General features: G+C 33.5%; 1 protein-coding gene and 1 non-coding gene across 18 annotated transcripts in view; one reads left to right on the plus strand and one right to left on the minus strand.

The window, feature by feature from the left end:
* Positions 1–19,743, minus strand: part of Dlg1 (discs large MAGUK scaffold protein 1) — a 270,953-nt gene that overhangs the window by 219,724 nt on the left and 31,486 nt on the right. The window contains exon 1 of one of the 17 annotated variants that reach the window (XM_074073470.1): positions 9,618–10,218. The exons of the other annotated variants lie outside the window; for them this stretch is intronic. Coding sequence (XP_073929571.1) covers positions 9,618–9,647 — 30 coding nt within the window. The 5' untranslated portion in view covers positions 9,648–10,218. Of the gene's footprint in view, positions 1–9,617; positions 10,219–19,743 lie in introns of those variants that run through there. 17 annotated transcript variants of the gene reach the window in all.
* On the plus strand, positions 15,821–16,011 carry LOC141423510 (U2 spliceosomal RNA). The gene has a single exon (XR_012448373.1). It is a non-coding gene; the product is annotated as a U2 spliceosomal RNA (small nuclear RNA).

The raw sequence follows: 19,743 nt of genomic DNA on the forward strand, positions 1-19,743 counted from the left end.
TTGCTTCCTCCCACCTAATCTGTCCTAATAAAAACTTTCTGGTAAAGGCTCTATAAGATGAATTTAAAACTTTCTTCTAGTTATACACCCAATAAAAATCAGGGCATATATCCACAAAAACTTCAAGAATGTTCAAAGAAGCTCTATTTATAACAGCTTCAAACTGGAAACCCAAATTCCCTCAACAATAAACAAGCTATAGTATATTCATATAATGGAATATAGTAAAAAAAAAAAAAAAGACAAATTACTGGCATGGATAATACTATATATGTTGAGTAAAACAAACCACTAATCGTATATGCTCTATGATCCCATTTATATGATATTTAAAACTAATCTACAGTGATACGGGTCAGAAAAATGATTACCACTCAGGAGTCTTGGAAATCACAGAAGGGAGTCTTCTAGGGTACTAGAAGTGTTTAATATCTATGTGGGTGGTGATTACAGTTATAAAAACACATTTGACCTTCATGTATAGATTTGCGCATTTTTTAAGAAAGGAAAAAAGTAATAAAGATGATGATTGTGATGGTGATAACCAGGCTATAAGGCAGAATAGTTGTCAATGGTCAATAACAGGAAATTCTGGGAATTACTAGAAGATAGTAGTACATTACTAAACTAAAAGAATGACACCAAGGAAGCAAGCATGTTTTACTTAGTAGTACACAGTCTTGATTTTTAAACTATCACTAACATTCTGTCCATACCTCCTTTAGAAACACCCACTTAAAAACGGTCTTTTTAGCTGTCAGAGTGGCTCAACTGGTAGAACACCTGCCTAGCAAGTGTAAGTCCCTGAGTTCAACCCCCAGAATCACAAAAAAAAAAAAGACTACTAAAATTGTCTTTTTAGGTATTTATCTTCTGCACAAGACAAGAATTTCATCTGAGGCAGGGATCAGGCAAGCATGTTCTGTAAAGGGACAGACTGTAAATATTTGGAAGTTTGTACGTCACATGGAATCTGTTGCAATTAGTCGTCCCTGCCATTGCAGCACAAAAGCAGCCATACAAATAAATGAATGACCAAAGCCTGATTTGACCCACTGGTCACAGTTTGCCAATTTCTGACCTAGAGTAAGAACTAAACTTTGTTTTCAATGTTTATCTTATATCCATTGTAGGACTTTGTATACAATACTCATTCAGTAAAATAGAGCTAAAAGGAATCTTTAGAATTACCTCTTCTAAGTCCTTTACAGTAAAAAACATGAAATTTGCTTAGCATCACCATTTTTAAAGCAATGCCTCTTTTTAGATCTTTACACAAAGAACTTACATCACTGTTTAATACTGATTAAAATTTTTTAATTTGAAACATTATTTTGAAATGTAAAAGTTCCAAATATTTCAAACACTGAGAAGCATGATAAACTAAATAATTATTTCAGAATATTTTTATATATAGTTTGCTTTTACATTATCAATGTGAGCTTTGAGTTACACAACCATAGGGATGAATCTAGCAACTAATTAAAGTTTATAACATAAACTGAGAAGCTAAAACTAAACCAAAGTTTGTTCCACGGCTCAAGTTCTTCCAAAAACCAAAATGAAACTAAACACATTTCATGGAAGTTAGTATTATTTAATTATGATCTAATAAGTAAATTAGCTCCATTTTAATTATATAGTTATAATTCAACCTATAATATATAGGTAATACTATAATATATACCAAAAAAAACTCATCCTATTACAGTAAATGGTTTTACGTGGCAGTAAAAAATCAGCCAACAGTAGAGGGCAGCATTACTATTTGTTTTTAACTTAAAAAATAAAAAAATCTGCAATCTCTGAAAAAGGTTTCACACCCCTTTCCAAGCTGCTAAGATGCAATTTTAACACAACCTACTATGAGTAAAAGTACCCTGACATATAAATATGAATATTTTACCCAAAGGAACCGAATTTGGTGTTCATAATTCCCAAGCAGATAAGCCAAAAATAATTTTTAAATTCTCTGGTGATTTAATACCTAACATTTTATCAGTTAGTTAAAATAAGTATTGGTTGAGTACCCACTAGAATCACAACTACTTATTCTCACATAAGGGCAATCCTTTCTTCTATAATCAAATTAGATAGCTACCTGCCAATCACCAAAATAAATATCATACATTTTATAGTTCTAAATTTTTGCAAACTAGAGATTTTGTCTCAGAGTACCAAGCATTAGCATAGTTCTGACATTCAAAATAAAAGCAGCAAAAGAAGAGGTTGGTAAAGCAGAGACAGGCATGAGTGGAAGATCCCATCCTCTTTTATATTCCTGGTTATTCCAACTTTCAACTTGTCTTGACAAACCACCCCTGATGCATAGAACAAGCACACTAGTCAGATAAAGCAAGGAATAAGAATTATACAAGGGGGAAAGATTCAGAAGCCTGTTCTGTCCAGTCAGAAGACTATGTATTTTACTATTTAGTAAAAATTATTTAAAAGGTCTGCTGACATTAGTAAAGTCTTATCATATGCCATTGATTGTTTTGCATACTTGAGAGGTACTGATGAAGTTAATCTTTTGGCCACTCTCTAGAGCAGGTACCATTGCTTCTCCAGTATTACAGATTAGAAAGCTGAAACTGAAAAGGAGTAATAAACAACTTATCTAGGAACCAAGTCCTGAGAGGAGAGTAACAGTCTCCAGAGCCTGAGCTCTTGACTATTATCTTTTTATTCTGTCCATTTTAAGTGATACAACTTCTGTTGGGTAACTGCTGTAAAAACAGGACTCACAAGAAATTTATAAACAGAGAGTGAAAAGATAAGAAAACTGAACATCTTAGTTATTCATTTGAAAAGACTGATTATAAAAGGATGAGCAGAAAACAAGGGCAGCACTTGACAGCAACCTCTATTATTTCAATTCAGCAGGTCCCAAATAAAGTGAATCTAGACGAACATTAATTGGATACTAAAAATTAAGAAAAAAGTTAAATAGTTAAGAAATAAGATAATATACTGTAGAAAGTTCAAAGAAACCTAATCATTGTGGTTAAGATTAGGAGCTTAAATGTAGAAACACTAGTGAAAATATATTCAATATAAACTAAGGTGTTTTAACTGGAAAGGTGGTCTGAAGGTTATTAAAGTATGGGAAACTTGGCAATATTTATCAAAACATTAAAGATGTTCTTATCTTTTATATAAGAAAATTTTTACCCAAAGAATCATGATTAGGCTCACAGATTAAGCATCAAGGTTATCATTTTAAAATAAAAATAGAAATAGCCCAATTATAAAACATCCAAACCTAAAATCATGTTAACTGCTATAAGAAAAGATTTAATGACATGTTAAGGATTTCCAAACACATAAAATATAAATAATTTCATTCCTACTCTTCTCAATCCCTATGGCAGACTATTAGCTGACCATAGCTTACTGTCCTTCAACTTGTTATTAGAATTCTCAATACATTCTTCTGGGCATCCAACATGAAACAGAGTTGATTGATTTAGTCAAAAGGTAGATTTTAACTTAGTCAACTAGTAAAGTCATGAAGCAAAGGGTTAAGCAAACTTATGAATCAGGTAAAGTATATTTGTAATTCCTCTATCACATTTTGTCCTATTAACAAAAATTAACTGGTGAGGACTCTATGAGATTAATTTAAAACCCGGTCTCCCAAGATAAGGGAAGAAGATTATGGCCTAACCTCTTACTGGTAATTTATACTAGTAGCCTGGAAGGTATGTAAGATAGATCTACCCAGCTCACTTCCACTCCCTACTAGTCAAGAAACATTCCTATGACCTACGATTTCTTTAAAATTACAGGAGGAGGTTCCCAATATCAAAATGCTTCTTTCTTGGATTAGATTTGAGTCTAAACTTTATATGGAAAAATAAATGAGTAAAAATATTTTTTAATGAGAAAATTCTACAACAGACAAGCAATGAGAAAGGACAACTTCATTAGATGTAACCAACTATTACATAAAACTTCAAATGGTAAAACACTGCCAAGCTGGGTCATAGACACAGAACTCAATGTCCAAAAATAGATCCAAATACATATGGGAATTTACTATTTGTCAAAAGATGGCATTTCAATTCACTGGAGAGAAGCAGAAATGTTTTAGTAAATGGCACTGGAACAAATAAGTAGCCACTGGGGGAAAAATACTATATTGGAGGGAAGGGCAGAATTATATAACTAATATACCAAATGACAAACAGTGGGGGAAAAACTGCACTGATATCATCGAAAAAGGACAATCTCAATATATAAGGAACTCCTAGAAACCAAGAAGAAAAAGACTAAAACACAACAGAAAAAAAAATAAAGTATGACAAATCTTACTTAAATATACAAAAGAAATGCAAATTGAAACTTTACTTATAGACCACTGCTCACTCAGCAAATTGGCAAAAACAAAAACAAAAACCCATAAAATTTGAAAACACATTTTGCTGACAAAGTTATAAGAAAATATTCACCCTCATACACTACTGGCAGAAATGACAAAATGGCACATCTTCTATAGAAGGGTATCTGATAATATGTAACCAAAATTTTACCTACATTTACTCTGGGAACCATCAATCTATATCATATAGACAGATGTATATAAATATAAAATGACATACATATAAAGTTGTTTACTGAAGCACTTCATAAAAGTAAAAAATTAGAAAGAACCCTAGCGTCCAGCAAAAATGAATTTGTCTTAATCCATTTGTGCTTCTACAACAAAATATCATGGATTAGGTAATTTCTAAACAATAGTAATTTATTCCATGTGGTTCTGGAGGCTACGAAGCTGAAGATCAAGGCACCAACAGGACTGGTATCTGGTGAAAACTGTTTCTACTTCCAAAATGGCACCTTATTGAAGCATCCTGCAGAGGAGAGAAATGCTGTGTCTTCACATGGCAGAAAGGGTGAAAGGGCAATAAAATGCTCCCTTTTTCTGGAGCCCTTTTATAATGGTGTTAATCACATTCATGAGGTCAAAGCCTCTATAACATAATCAATTACCAAAAGTCACACCTCTCAACACCATCACACTGGGGATTAACCTTTAATGAATTTTGGAAGGGATACCTCATTCAACCCACAGCATATATCTTTTTAAGATCTGAAATTTGTCATGATATACAGAATTAAGTGTGGATCTAAATTTCAACTTTTTCCAGTGGAACCAGATATTATAGGTTATTTATTTTAAAGTCCATTCATAAAATCAAATACATTTCTTAACAATGAATGAGGAAAAGCTCTAGGTACTAAAATGAGAAGACTTCAAGACATTATAAGTAAAACCAGCCAGAGAGAGAGAGATCAAATAAATAAAAAACACATTATGCACTGTATAAGAGAAATAAAAACATTCTCACTTATATTTGTATAAATACTGAAAAGATAAATAGAAACCAAAACAAATAGTGTTCTATGGGAAGTATAGGGAAAAGGAATAGAAGTAAGACATGTCTATGTAAACTTTTTAATGACTGTTTTATTTTGTTTTGAGACCGTGTCCCCCTATATATGCAGCCCAGGCTGGCCTTGACTCTCAATCCTCCTGGCTCTACCTCCCAAGTGCTGAGAACATAGGCATGTTCTACCACATCTAGCTAGTTTTGGTTTTTTAATTGAGTTTATCTACTCAAAAACAATATTTAAAAAGTTCAGGAGTAGTAAATAAGTTAATGACTGGCTAGTGTATAAGAATGTTGTTATAGACCAATATTCTAAGATAATTTAAGTAAAATTCAAAAAAAAATTCAGGTTCTGTCAAACTAGTCACATTTCAATTGCTAGGGGATAGGTCAGTGTAGATATAGAACATTTTTGTAATTGTATAAAGTTCTATTGGACAGTGTTGAAATTTCTATTGGACAATGTTGAAGTTAAAAGTTAACATTTTGCAGCCCTGAGATAGAAACACTATAAAATGAGAAAAGACTGTCTCTCAAATCAAATATAAGCAAAAAACAAATACATACTTTATGTAGTCAATAAATGAGTCAAATATTTAAGTGATCAATAACCAATTAAGTGTCAAGATGACAAACTAAGAAAGAGGTGGGAAACCATGGGAGGACGAGTATTTTCTGGATCTATTTATTTATTCTAAATATTTATTCTAAGTATAAGATAAATAAATAAATTCCAGAGACAATTTTCTATGATATCAATATATAACCATATCAAAAATGAGTTTCACATGCATTACGAAGTAAAATATTCATGTTTTTTAATACACAAGTTTGGATCATCTGTGCCAAAGCACTCAACAAATATTTTCTGAGTATCTACTATATATCAGACACTTGGTCAGAGATACCATAGAAATCTTACAGACCATTGAGAAATATACAGTAATAAGAAGTCACACAAATATATGATAGATACTGTGTGATATAAAGGAAAATTAAAATAGACTTTTATAGACGTAGACAAACAATTTAATCAGGAGTAAAGGAAGACTTCTCTGACAAAATAATCTATAAACAGGAGTCAGAGGGTTAGTAAAATTTGGGAGTATGGATTTATAAACTGTTAGGCATAAAAGTCTCAAAGATGAAGGAAATGCCTCATGAGAAATGAAAAAAGTCCTGTTAACAAAAATAATGAAGATGTGGTGTATGCCTCCAAAAACATATTTATTGCCTGTTCCTCAACTGGGAAAAACACCCAAGAATGCATATACTTCAAATATTGCCCTGACAGGACTTAACATGGACTCCATGTTTTACAAGTTAAATAAGAGAAATATTAACAACTGGCACTGAGTGTAAGAGAATCTCCTCAAACAGGGAAGCTTATTTTTCACCTTCATAGGCTTACTTAAGAACACAATACAGAAAACTTTTTCTTTTCAGTTCTTTCCTCGTTCATCTAAGTTTCTACCAAATGATCCTAAAATGAATAAAGAATTCCTTTCTACTTACTTGATCAAAAAACACTATAATAAAAGATGAACAAAGATATGCTCTTACTATTAAGAAATTCTGGTATTAAAGTTATGCTGGCCTGCCACTCTCCCTCCTTTTCTCCCTTTCTAGAAGTTGCTGGACAGCTAAAAAATCATAAAGAATACGAATGCTCTTTAGCTACAGTTTAAACACAGCATTTTACTGCTAACATAAGAAAATATACTGCATATAGCAATATTCCGAAATCACTCATATATGCTTCTAGACAATTTTCCTGCAAAGATAATGAGCCTGATAAAACATACTTTTCTGTCCAGTCCCTAATAATATTAACTCTACACCAACTGACACATTTACAAAGCAGTTAAGAATCTAAAAACAAACACAATTAAGTATTTTCTACAGAGACATTACCTGGAGGAAAGCACAAAACAAAATACTGTATCCAAGGTGACTGAACATTAAATCTGTTAGTATATTAAAACAATCAGAAATACTGTCATGATAGAAATGCTAGAATCTTTTCTAAATCCAGTATTTTTTAATTCAAAAAGGAAGTATATTTTCGATAATACTAAGAGGCAAACACACACACTATATTCCTACTTAAAATGTATTGACCAGGACTGGGGATGTAGCTCTGTAGTATAATGACTGCCTAGCATTAGTGAGGGCCTGAGTTCAACCTCCAGTACCACAGAACACAAAACCATAGTTCCTTAAAGTGTATTAATCAGAACAGGAATGCACAGCTATTTATGATTGTCTTAAATTAGTAAATGGTATTAAAACTACTATAAATGGAGGCCAAGATTTTGCAGTTCAGTAACAGTGAACATTTAGTCACCACACCTCACAACCTAGTCATTTGCAAACATTTTAAAATAAGAGTCTTCACTGTGAAGAACATGTAGTTATGGGGCGGGGGGAGGCGGGAGAGGAGAAGGATCAGAAAGCTAATCATCATTGCTTTAGCTCAACCCACATGCCTGTTCTTAAGAGTATCCATGGTAGCAGTGATGCAACATGCCTACCTAGCTCACCGTGCCTACACAAGTGGGAGAAAGGAGAGGCGGAATATGAGAAAAAATTTACTTGGAAAGGTGTTTTAACATGATAGGATTAAATCAACTACATTGTCAGGCTTTATAAAACCATGTAAAGCTCAGGAAAGAGAGAAAAGACCCCAGGTGGTAGAAGAAAGATGCCCTGTAGCCTTTAGCTGAAAAGAAAATCAAGAATTTTGCTCTTCTTTGCTATAGCCATTGGTTAAAAATGTTCAAAGAGTTTATTTCTAATAATAGAACAAATCATTTTAATTTAACTTTTTCAAAAGTAACTACAAATAATGTTCAAGCTTCCTAATTTCCAACCTCCATTTTTTTACTATTTTTGTTTTAAGTTACATAATAAAAATTTATAAATACTTTTAGGACAATAATTATATCCAATGTTTTAAAGCAATAAAAAAAAGTAGGTCTCCTTTGCTTAAAAAAAGGGTTGAGTGCAAAAAAAAATTCAAAATCTATCAAGAAAGGAAGAGTAAAGAGACAGATCATTTCAAGTATTGGAAATAAAATAATAAACTGAATGAAATGATAAAAGGTAAATCACAGGGAAGAGCCAATCATACACATCCATAAAAAGAACTTATAGAGAGGAGGGGGAAAAACAGTTTTTCAGGCTTATGTGCTCTTTAAACATTCTTTAGAAGTATTTCAATAAGACAGTTTACTTAAGAGGTACAGAAGACATCCTCTTATTAACAGGGTATAAGCCCAAATAATGGGCACTTCTGTATCTGGTCACAAAATACTATTTGAACTTAAGTCTGTATATAGCAAGAAAACTAATTCCCATCAATTTTCCCATTTTTCTTCCTCTCTTGTGAGAAATAACTGCACAGGAATAGTAATAGCCTACATTTGGAAATTACACATTTACTTTTTCTTTTATCACTGAATATAATTTTAAAATCTTAACAATTGTGTCTAACAATCACTATGTGACATCAGTGCATAAAAATAAAACCCCAAATGGTAAAGTATTTCCTATTTTAAAACCAATGTATAAATTTTACATGCAAACACCCAGACTCTGTAACACCACAATCATACAATGTTCACAAACTGGTGCTCAGAGACAGAAGTCAGACAGAAATTAAGTATGCAACACTTTGAAGACAATAAGCAACACAGGAACAAGTACTTTAAAAAGTACTTGTACAAGCTTAATCACTTCACATTAAAATCAACATCTTTCCGAGGGCAACATAATCAGAATTTGACTGTTTTCTTGTTCTTAAGGGAAAAAAATTAACTATATTACAATAGATGGTAGAGTCCAGAAAATGTTCTCAAAATTAGTTATACTTTCAATTAGCATGACATGTTGGGACACAGAGTGGAAGAGAACTTTGAGACTTTATTTAAAAAATTTAAACATAATCAAGGTCTTACAGACCTTTGTTGTTAGGAGAAATGCTTCCTATAAATCTCAAAAGAAAAAATAATCTGTTTAAACACCCTATTTTTATGTATCTGAAATACATTTCAAACTATTGCTTTTGCTAAAGGATATGAACTAAGCATCACATAAATTTGAGTACCTGTTTCAAGCATCTAACAATGGTTATATGTTATTTTTAAACTACATTACAAACAAAAGGTCTCCCACATCTGTCACTACCAATGGAAGACAGAAAAGCATATTTTAGCTTACCTTTGTGGTTACAATGCACAGGCAATCCATTATTCTACCATTACAATATTTTATACACAAAGAAAAACTATTATAAGTTGCCTATTTAAACAAAAAACTTAAATAAAAATAAAAATAAAGTTGTGAGATAAAATCATAGATGGAAAGTTATAACTGTGACGAGGTCTCTCCAGGATCCATTCTTAGAGGTAGAATTTTTCTACTATCTGAAATATAAGAAGCCAGAATGTGTCACGTGTCCTACAATCTTCTTTATGTAATCTGTATCTGAAGAACTTGAAATTATCCCACAAAACACGGTGGAAGATGTCAGGGTTTATTCCGCAAGAGTCCACTGCTGCTTCAGATGCTATTTCATTATTCCCTCTTTTCAAGATAGGAGGTTGACAGGGAGTCATCTGATAAAATGCTCCACAAGGAGGTTTCCCCGATATACATTTAAATCTGTTTCTCTTTGTTTGCTACAGTTTGGATATTTAAAAAACAACCGCCAAGAAAAAAAAATCACTAAAAAATTGCAAGCAAACATTTCTTCCACTAAACCATTTCAGCAACTGCAGCCTGCAAAGTAATGACTTTCTCAGGCAGTAATGAATGGAATATTCCATGTGGTATTTTTGAGAAGGGGAGCAGAAGAACAAAAAGCAATAATTTAAAATATTGTCTCTAAAACTTACTTCTTATTCTCTTTACTAAAATAAATAACATTTAACTAATAAAGTCATATTTTAACTTTAGTGCATACTAAATCCATTTCACCTAATTCCTTGCTACTCTAAGAAAAAAGGAGGGGAACACAACAAAAAGATAGTTATAACTGCACCATTTCAAACTCCTCAAGAAGTCTCTATCTTTAACCAAGAAGCCACCCAACTTTGTGAATTGTGTCCGGATCTCCAGATCATCAGGAATAGAGTTAGACAGACTAACAGACAGGGGACAGGCATAGGGATAGCAAGTAGCTTTCACTCTAATAAGCTTCCAGCCATACTCCCCTATAAAAACATACAATAAGGAAAACTATTATCTGTAATTTTTGTCCACACTGTTTCTTCACATTGTATAGATATTATGAATCACCTTATATTTGATACTTAAACAACTGAGTTGTTTCCACCTGATTCTTATACAGCACACCTACTCCTAATCTGTTAGTTACACATGGCTGCATCAGCAACTTATTAAACTGTTTCACTAAAAGGGCTATGATAAAGAATACACATATTTCACTTGGTGCTTATCAAATTTTAAGCATCATCACTGTTGTTGCCACTATTATTGACATTTGTCAGATGATAGCCTTTTGTTTAAGGACTAATAGGATATATTTCAGATAAGACATGTGGAACTTTACCTGAATAGAGCCTAAAGGGTCTGCTGTGTGAGGATTAAATAAAATAATACATGCACAACATTGAGAATAATGCTGATGTTGTTAAGTGTCCAGCTACAGTTATTTATCTATTGTGGTATAATATCAAATATATTTGGTCTTTGTCACTGGTTTCGGTTACAGAGAGCCTAAAAAACTGTTGACAATTCCTGAGTGATATAAGTATCGCTTATTCAAAACCAGTTCTTTCCATCACTCATCACCATAAGACCATAGATCACCATGAAGTATTAGAGGGTTGGAGTTTCAGCTTCACCCACCAACTTCCAAGAAAGGGGTGGGTATAGGGGTGACTGGAGATCAAGCTCTATAAAAACTCTTAAATAACAAGATTTGATGGATTTCTGGGTTGACAAGTACATCCATGTGCCAGGAGGGTAGAAACTCCTGTGCTCAAGATACTTTCAGACCTTGTACTATGTACCTCTCCATCTGGCCATTCATCTGTATCCTACATAATACCCTTTATAAGAGATGGGTATATATGTTTCCCTGAGTTCTATGAGCCATCCTAGCAAATTAATCAAAACCAAGGAAGGGGTTGTGGGAACACTGATGCACAGCCAGTAGTCAGAAGTATATGTGGCAACTTACTACTTGTATGTAACTGGCATCTGAAGTAAGGCAGTCTTGTGTCTGCTCCCAACCTGTGGGGCCTGATACTACCTGTACTTAAAGACTCTTTAGAAGTGAACTGAATTATAGGACACTCAGTTGTCTACTGGAGAAATGACTGACGTGGGAAAACCCCTCACATATCTGAATACAGTACTGTTTTGTGTAATGCTGTTAGAGTAGAGGAAAAAAACATTATGTTTTGTCTTTTTCTCCTCTCCAATGATAACACATATAATATAGCTATAAGGTTTGGGGAACGGGAACATTTCCTTCTCTCAACTAAAACACTGCCTGGAAATTACACACTGTTGAAAACAGAGTATTCCCTTCTCCCACCTCCATCACTCAACAATCATATGCTCCCAACATCAAAGAGTGAAGCCTACTCAAAGCCTATGGACTCCTTAAATAAAAGAGTTTATCATTCTTAAGCACAATACTGAAAACAAAGTAAGTAAAATCCAAGTGCAGATTGGGCATTGCATTTTGTGAAGGAAAATAAAGAGGTATTTGAAAACCTATAGCTGATTTCTCTCTTCAGTGTTCTGAAATTTCTACCACGAAATTTTTAATATATCTAGAATAGTCTGGCTGAGTAAAGGCATCTAAGTATAACAGATCTCCTAATGGTGGAGGTTGGAAAACCCCTATTGCAAGTCAGAAATGTTCAGTCAATTAACGGTCTGTTATTACTTTAGTCATTTTCTTTGGGATGGGGAGAGGGAGTGTTGGTGTCTTCTTTTATAAAATAAAAAACTCATTAGCTTCTAAGAATCCTTCCAATTATTCCTATGTTTCAATTTTTAATTCCAAGTTCCAATTATGGGCAAAATTCAAGAATATCTCCTATACCTACCACTCTATCCCCAGTACCTATAGGGTGGCATGTTCTGCCCAGAATGTAACAGAATATTGCCTTGGCTATTTGTGGCCTCTTGTGTTTCCATATAAATTTAACAGTAGATTTTTCAATCTCTTTAATGAATGTCATTGGGATTTTGATGGGAATTGCATTAAACATGTAGATTACTTTTGGGAGTACAGACATTTTTACTATGTTGATTCTACCAATCCATGAGCATGGGAGATCTCTCCACTTTCTATAGTCTTCCTCAATCTCTTTCTTCAGAAGTTTATAGTTTTCCTTGTAGAGGTTGTTCACATCTTTTGTTAGGTTTACACCTAGTTATTTGATTTTTTTTGAGGCTATTGTAAATACTATTGTTTTCATATATTCTTTCTCAGTTTGTTTATTACAGAATGTAACAGGAACTCAGTAAATATTTGTCAAATTAATAGTCTTTCTAATATCTAAACTACAAGTGATTACAAAATTAAAAGTAATAAAAATAGACCCTGAAAATTAGATACCTCATTTTCTAAGATCCCAACTCAAATATAAACCTACAAGAACATAGGTTTAAACAGCCAAACAGCTGAATTTAAATTTGTTGAGCCAGTTTGACATATATCTAACAACACATATTATTGAAACAGCATGTCTAAAATATTATTTTATTAAAGTCACATTTCAGGAAACAATTTTAGCCAAGCTCTTCACATTCCTCTTAGAAATTAGGGTCATTTCTATAACAACCACTTCTGAATAATCAAATCTACTTGATTTTAAACATCAATTTCATAGAATCTAAGTTGTTTGAGATGCTGCTCTTTATTAATTAAAATGTCATCTGACCATTTACCCAAAATTACTACTACTACCCCTTCACATAAGAAGCCAACTTTTCCCCTTTGGACCATAGGTATGAATTTACAATCTCTATAATATAATCACTTAACAACATCACTTTTTAATGTATTTATTACTCTTTCAAAACAACTTGCATGTAACATCTAGTATTTGTGGTTCTTAGGGTCATATTCAGAAATGATTATTTAATCTATGTTAAAATTCTACACTTATTGCATTTTCTATAAATATCTAACTGGAATTCTATAAAATTCCAACTAGGAATAGTTTAAATCAATGTGTTTCCTCAGACAACTATTATTTGAAGTAATTTAGAAGTCACTCTATATTATGAGCAACTTTAAAAGGACTTAAACACAAGCCTTTGGGGATGATAATAACTCACCTACTATTTAGGCAAATATGATAAGTAACTGTATGCTAGAATACTAATGGCTTTCTATACACAGGCAATTGCTTCTAATCATGATGAAATAATAAGGAACAGACTCCCTCATTTTAAATAACTGAAAAACTGGAAAAATATGAAACAAGGACTGTTAGGTACTGAACAAAGGCAGCACAGAACACTGGACCTCTGTGAAGAGAAACAAATGAGGTAAATTCCTAACTGCCCAGAAAAAGTTTTCAGGGAACTGCAAAAGGAGGAAACTAAACAAAGACCAGTGATCTAAGCTAAGGAGACAGGACTGAGAACTCAGGAAGGCCCAGGTGTCTAAAACTAAAGGTAAGAGTAACCAGAAAGGAGAGAACTACACAGTGAGAGCTGCAGAGACCTGCAGAGCTCCTGTTCAGTCTTCAGATTTTTATTTTGGGGGAGTGGCACTGGGGTTTGAACTGAGGACCTCATGCTTGCCAGGCAGGCGTTCTCATTGCGAAAGGAGCTATGTCAGCACCCTTTTTGTGTGTTTGTGATGAGTTTTTTCAAGACAGGGTCTCATGAATCACTTGCCAGGGGCTGGCTTTGAACCACCATCCTCATGATCTTTGCCATCTGAGTAGCTAGGATTATAGTAGTAGGCCACCAATGCCCAGGATCAGATTAGTTTTGATCAGTATATACACATAAGGAAATTTAAAGATAGGAAGAGAATCCAAAGGGCTAATGATGGTGGCACATGCCTACAATCCCAGGAACTTTGGAAGTGGAGACAGGAGGATAGTGGCTAGAGGCCAGCCCAGACAAAAGTAAGATCCTATCTCAAAAACAAGCCAGGTACAGTAGCATACATCTATAATCCCAGATACATGGAAGGTATAGGTAGAAGGATTTGTGACCTGAGGCCAGTCCAGGCAAAGCCAACTAGAGACCCTACCCAAAAAAGCAAAAGTGCTGGGGGATGTGACTTAAGTGGCAGAGTGCTTGCCTAGCAAGTGTGAAGTCCTAAGTTCAATTCCCAGTACCACCACCAAAAAAAAAGTCTAAGAAGAAAGTGAAGGGCCAAAAATAATGGAAAAAGTCGTCAGAGACAAGGCATAAGGTAGAGTACTACAAGGAGAATTGTCATAATGCTGGGACAAAATTAGCCCTGTACTAAATATTGCCTGGTCTCACTAAGAAAGCTTAAACTAAGTTTCAACAAGATCAAAGTTTTCCCAAGTAGCTTCACTGCATCCCAAAACAAAGCCTAAGAGTATTTTTAAAGGATTCAAAAATATTTAGACCTATAAAAGTTATATTCACAATGCCTGTCAAGTTCACTAAAAATTACCAGGCATGTAAGCACTTGGGAGGCTGAGGCAGGAGGATAGCAAGTTCAGGGCCAGCCTGAGCTACATAGCAAGACCCTGTCTCTAAACAAACAAGCAAACAAATAAACCGAGCATATAAAAAGGAGGAAAAATACAGCCCAGATAGGAACAAAAATAATCAATAAAGAGACCTAGAAATGACAAGTGATAAAATTAGAAGATAAAGACATCTCAAAGTTAGTTTAGTTCTTCCCTCATGTTCACCAAGACAAAGGAAAGCATGAGCGTGTGAATGAGATATGAGAAATCAAAAAGGAACCAAACTAAACCTCTAGAGAGAAATTCAATGTCTGAAATGAAAAACTCTGAATGGGATTAACAACAGATTAGATACATCCCAGAAAAGATTAATGAATTTGAGGTAGCAACAGAAACTGTCTAAAATGTAACATAGACAAAAAAGATGAATCATAGCCATGAACTGTGGGACAATCAAATCTATATACATGTAACTGGAGTACCTGAAAAAAAGGAAAAAGAAGAGAGAAAATATTTGGAAAAACTCCTAATGTGGGTAAAAACTATAAACTCACAAAACCAAGGAACTCAATGAATCCCAAGCACAAGAAATATAAAGAAAAGTAATCACTGGACAATACATAGGAATGATAAGCACCAAATTCAGGAAGGAAGTTAATTATGCAGGGTGGGGTAGGAAAAAGTGATCACAGAGGAAAATAAAGATACTTCAACTATACAATGTTTTATTTTCTTAAGATAAGCAGTAAAATCGCTTCTCAACCTTTTGTCTAAAATCAAGTATAGTATTTGTTCTTATCAGCTTAATATATGATACATCCTCTATCCGAGGACAATATATTAAATGCATTTTGGGGACAGGGAGATGGAATAGGAGCTTGCTCCGTCCACTCCACGCATCAACCTGGTATTGCAGTACCTCCAGGAACAGTGCACCAAAAAAAAAAAAAGAAAGCAGTAGGTACACAGATATTAATAGTATTCACTACAGTTTCTGTATGGCTAAAATCTTTTTTTTTTTCCAGTAACACATAAAAAGAAGACAAACCAACAAAGCAAATAGTTACCAGGAAGAAAAAATTTTTTCAAAAGCAAAGAGTGGGTACACCAAATGTCACCATGCTGCAATTGGTGAACAACACACTGGTATTATTGGTCTTTTTACATAATTGTCAATATATATCCATTCAGATACTTTGAATTTTTGGAAACTTTAACTCTGCTGTCAGCTTTGGAAAAAAAAGTATCTCAATTTACCACGGTGAGTTGGCACTATTAAAAATAGTTGTATTAGTCTAGAAATGTTAAACTTAATTTTTTTCCATTTGTACAGGGGTAACAAATGCAATGTATTAACTATGTAAGGTCTTAGCTACGTGGGTTTGATTACAGAAATTAATATGGTATTCTCTAAATGAAAAAAACTGAAAAGGGATTTATTTTTATCTTTTTCCTTTATTGATAAATTACAAATAAGGAGCATGCAACATTTTAATATATTTTTCATTTTAAAAAATCCAGTATTTATGCAGCACTTAATGTGTGCCAAGTTCTGACCTAAGACTACATAAATTTCATACTTAAAACAGCATATGAAGTGAGTTGTCATTATCCCCACTTTACAGAGAAACTAAAGAAAAATTAATCAATTTGCTTTCCATCACACAATCAGTGGCCAGTGATATAATTATCTAAATAGGTATCAATGAACAGACATGAAAAAGCAAGTTACAGAATGAGATATAGATGTATATATAATATACATAATATATACATAATCTTAAAAATACATATCAACTAGAGAACATCTTAATGAACATATAGGACTAGCTAAATAAATACAATCCACCCCCTGTATCCATGGCTTCTACATCTTTGGATTCAATCAACTGCAGCTTAAAAATATTCAAAAGAAAAAAGAAGTCCTTACACTGAATTTGTACAAACTTTTTTCTTGTCATTCTCTAAACAATAGAGTGTAACGACTTTTTACAGAGCATTTACATTATATTAGGCTTTATAAGTAATCTAGAGATGACTGAAGTATATGAGAGGATTGTGTAGGTCATATGCAAATACTATAAGGGACTTGATCATCTGCAGATTTTGATAACCAAACCCCAAAGAACCTAGGGATGACTATATATACCAAATGGTTAAAAGAGATTATCTCAGGTGAAGACTATTTAGAAAGACTGATTTTCAACATTATGCATCTCTCTTTGAAAAGGCTTTTAAGATGTGGCTGATTATCTGTGTAATCAGAAGATCTGTTTTTTTAAAGGTAAATAACTAAAAAAAAAAAGAGAGAGAGAAACAGTTAATGTGAAGGGAGGACTAGAAGCCAGTTTATAATATGATGGGAAACGGAAGGAAGAAAAGAAAAAAGGTAAGCTACTTTTTCAAGAAGCTCAGCTAATAAGACAAGGAAAACTATGGGGTCTTACTGGGATGCTTTTTTTCTATTTTTCTTTTAATGAAATCTTTAACTTATTTACACAATAAAGTAAAGGAGGGAACAAAGGCAAAGAGAGAAAAAGATTACAGATACTATATGAGGAGAGGGCAGAATGAGGATCCAAAAGAGGAAAGAATCGAGAGCATAGTAGAGATAATAGTATTTATTATCTGAGGTGAATTTCACATAATTAAAACCATATTTCCACTGTCAGAGATATTTGCAATAAGTATGTATCACTGTGACAATCTAAAAAGGGGAATACAATGTTTTTTAAGGACATTCAAGATATAATTTCTCTAATATTAAAAGTGGTAATAGGTACAGATACAGAGGAATCAATTATTTAAATGATTAAGTTACTGAAAATGTCATTTAATCAAAACTCTTAATACAAAACTAATTGGGGGTTATTTCTTAGAGCACATAAATCTACAACTTCTGAGACACACTTAGACTTTAACACAGACTTTTATTTTCCCAGTAATTAACATTTTGCTGAGTTTTCCCTGATTAACAACTTGGCATAACAGGACAACTGTTTCTCTACTCATAGCATTTCATTATATTTCACTTCCATTTGAAAGTTATGGATTTGGAGCTCCAACACTAGCAATTATCATTTAAATACTAGGATAGGGCTGGTGGAAGGGCTCAAGTGATAGAGTGCCTGTCTAACAAGTGTGAACCCTTGAGGTCAAACCATAGTACCTCCAAAAGAAAAAAATAATAAATATATAAATACTAGGAGAAAATTGTCATAAAATAAAAAATCTTAAAATTATATAAGTGATTACAAAATAGCAGAACATGGCCCTTAAGACCACTTTCAGATAATTTCCTGTAAACAATAGTATGGTACATCTGTTACTGATGAAACAGCATTGCCATGTGACAACTATCTAAATAAATTTACAATTCATTTTGTACACCTATCAGTTTTGACCTTGATGAAACTTTAAATTATTAAGTCTTCCACCAAGAGTTGTGCATTACTTTAAATTTTGTGCATTATTTTTTTTCTAACACACCATTTAAAAACTGAAGTTTTTAAAGCCAGGTGCTAGTGCTCACACAGGTAATCCTAGCTACTTGGGAGGCAGAGATTAGGAGGATTACAGTTTGAGACCAGCCCAGGCATATAGTTCACAAGACCCAATCTCCAAAATAACCAGAGCAAAATGGACTAGAGGTGTGTCTCAAGCAGTAGAACTCCTGGCTTTGTAAGTACAAAGCCAGGAGTTCAAATCCCAGTCCTACCAAAAAAATTGATTTAACTTAGTAAGACAACACTAAATCTAGTGGTGAGTAGAGGAAGTTCATATTCAGGCATCTATGATGTAATCTCTGAGTAATAAAGGTATTTTGCTAGGGCAATACAGCATCAGGAAGAAGACGAAGAAACTGATAAAAGAAACAGGAAAAGGAGTCAACTACCAATATGTAAAATCATCAATTATTTTGAAGGCAGTAAATTCAGGTAGTGACAATCATCAAATTGTGCTATAAATTCATCAACTGTCTTCCAAAGTCCTGGTAAGAACTATGAAGTTAAGATATACCCTGGGGATGTATCGTTAAGAGGGCAGGTGGTATCAAAGATAAGAAATTAGTCTTATTTTGATTGTGGACTGATAACAGCACAGTATAAATAAATAGCACTAGATCTTTTTTAAATATCCTGTGATAACTGTATATTGTTTTCAGAAATGTTCATATAAAATAAACAATTTTTACAGGACAATATCCTTGTTCTCAGGAGAGACATAGTACAGAGAGAGGGCGAAGGAAGGAGGGAAAGGGGGTTGGGAGGAAAAGGTACAAAGTACCTCCTACCAGTGATACTTCCTAACCAGTGGAGGTAAGAAGATCATGACCAATGCTGTTCCGGGGGCAAAGTTAGTAGGAATCTCTATCTGAAAAACAAACTAAAAGCAAAAGGACCAGGGGTGCAGATCAAGCGGTAGAGCACCTGCCTAGCAAGTGGAGGCCCTGAGTACTCAATCCCCAGTGCTGCCAAAAATAAAAATAAATAAATAAAGTGCTATATTCAGAAGAGAATAGTTTTGGCTAAAAGATGGGTGAAATTTTCACATGGAAGGTTCTAAGCTGAGTCATTCAAGTTGGATAAGATATAAACACTCTAATTGCAACGAATGGCACAAATAAAGTCACAAAGTCCTTAATGATAGCTTTTTAAACAGAAAGAGCAAGA

This window comes from Castor canadensis, chromosome 5 (assembly GCF_047511655.1).
Source record: "Castor canadensis chromosome 5, mCasCan1.hap1v2, whole genome shotgun sequence".
Taxonomy (NCBI): Eukaryota; Metazoa; Chordata; class Mammalia; order Rodentia; family Castoridae; genus Castor; species Castor canadensis.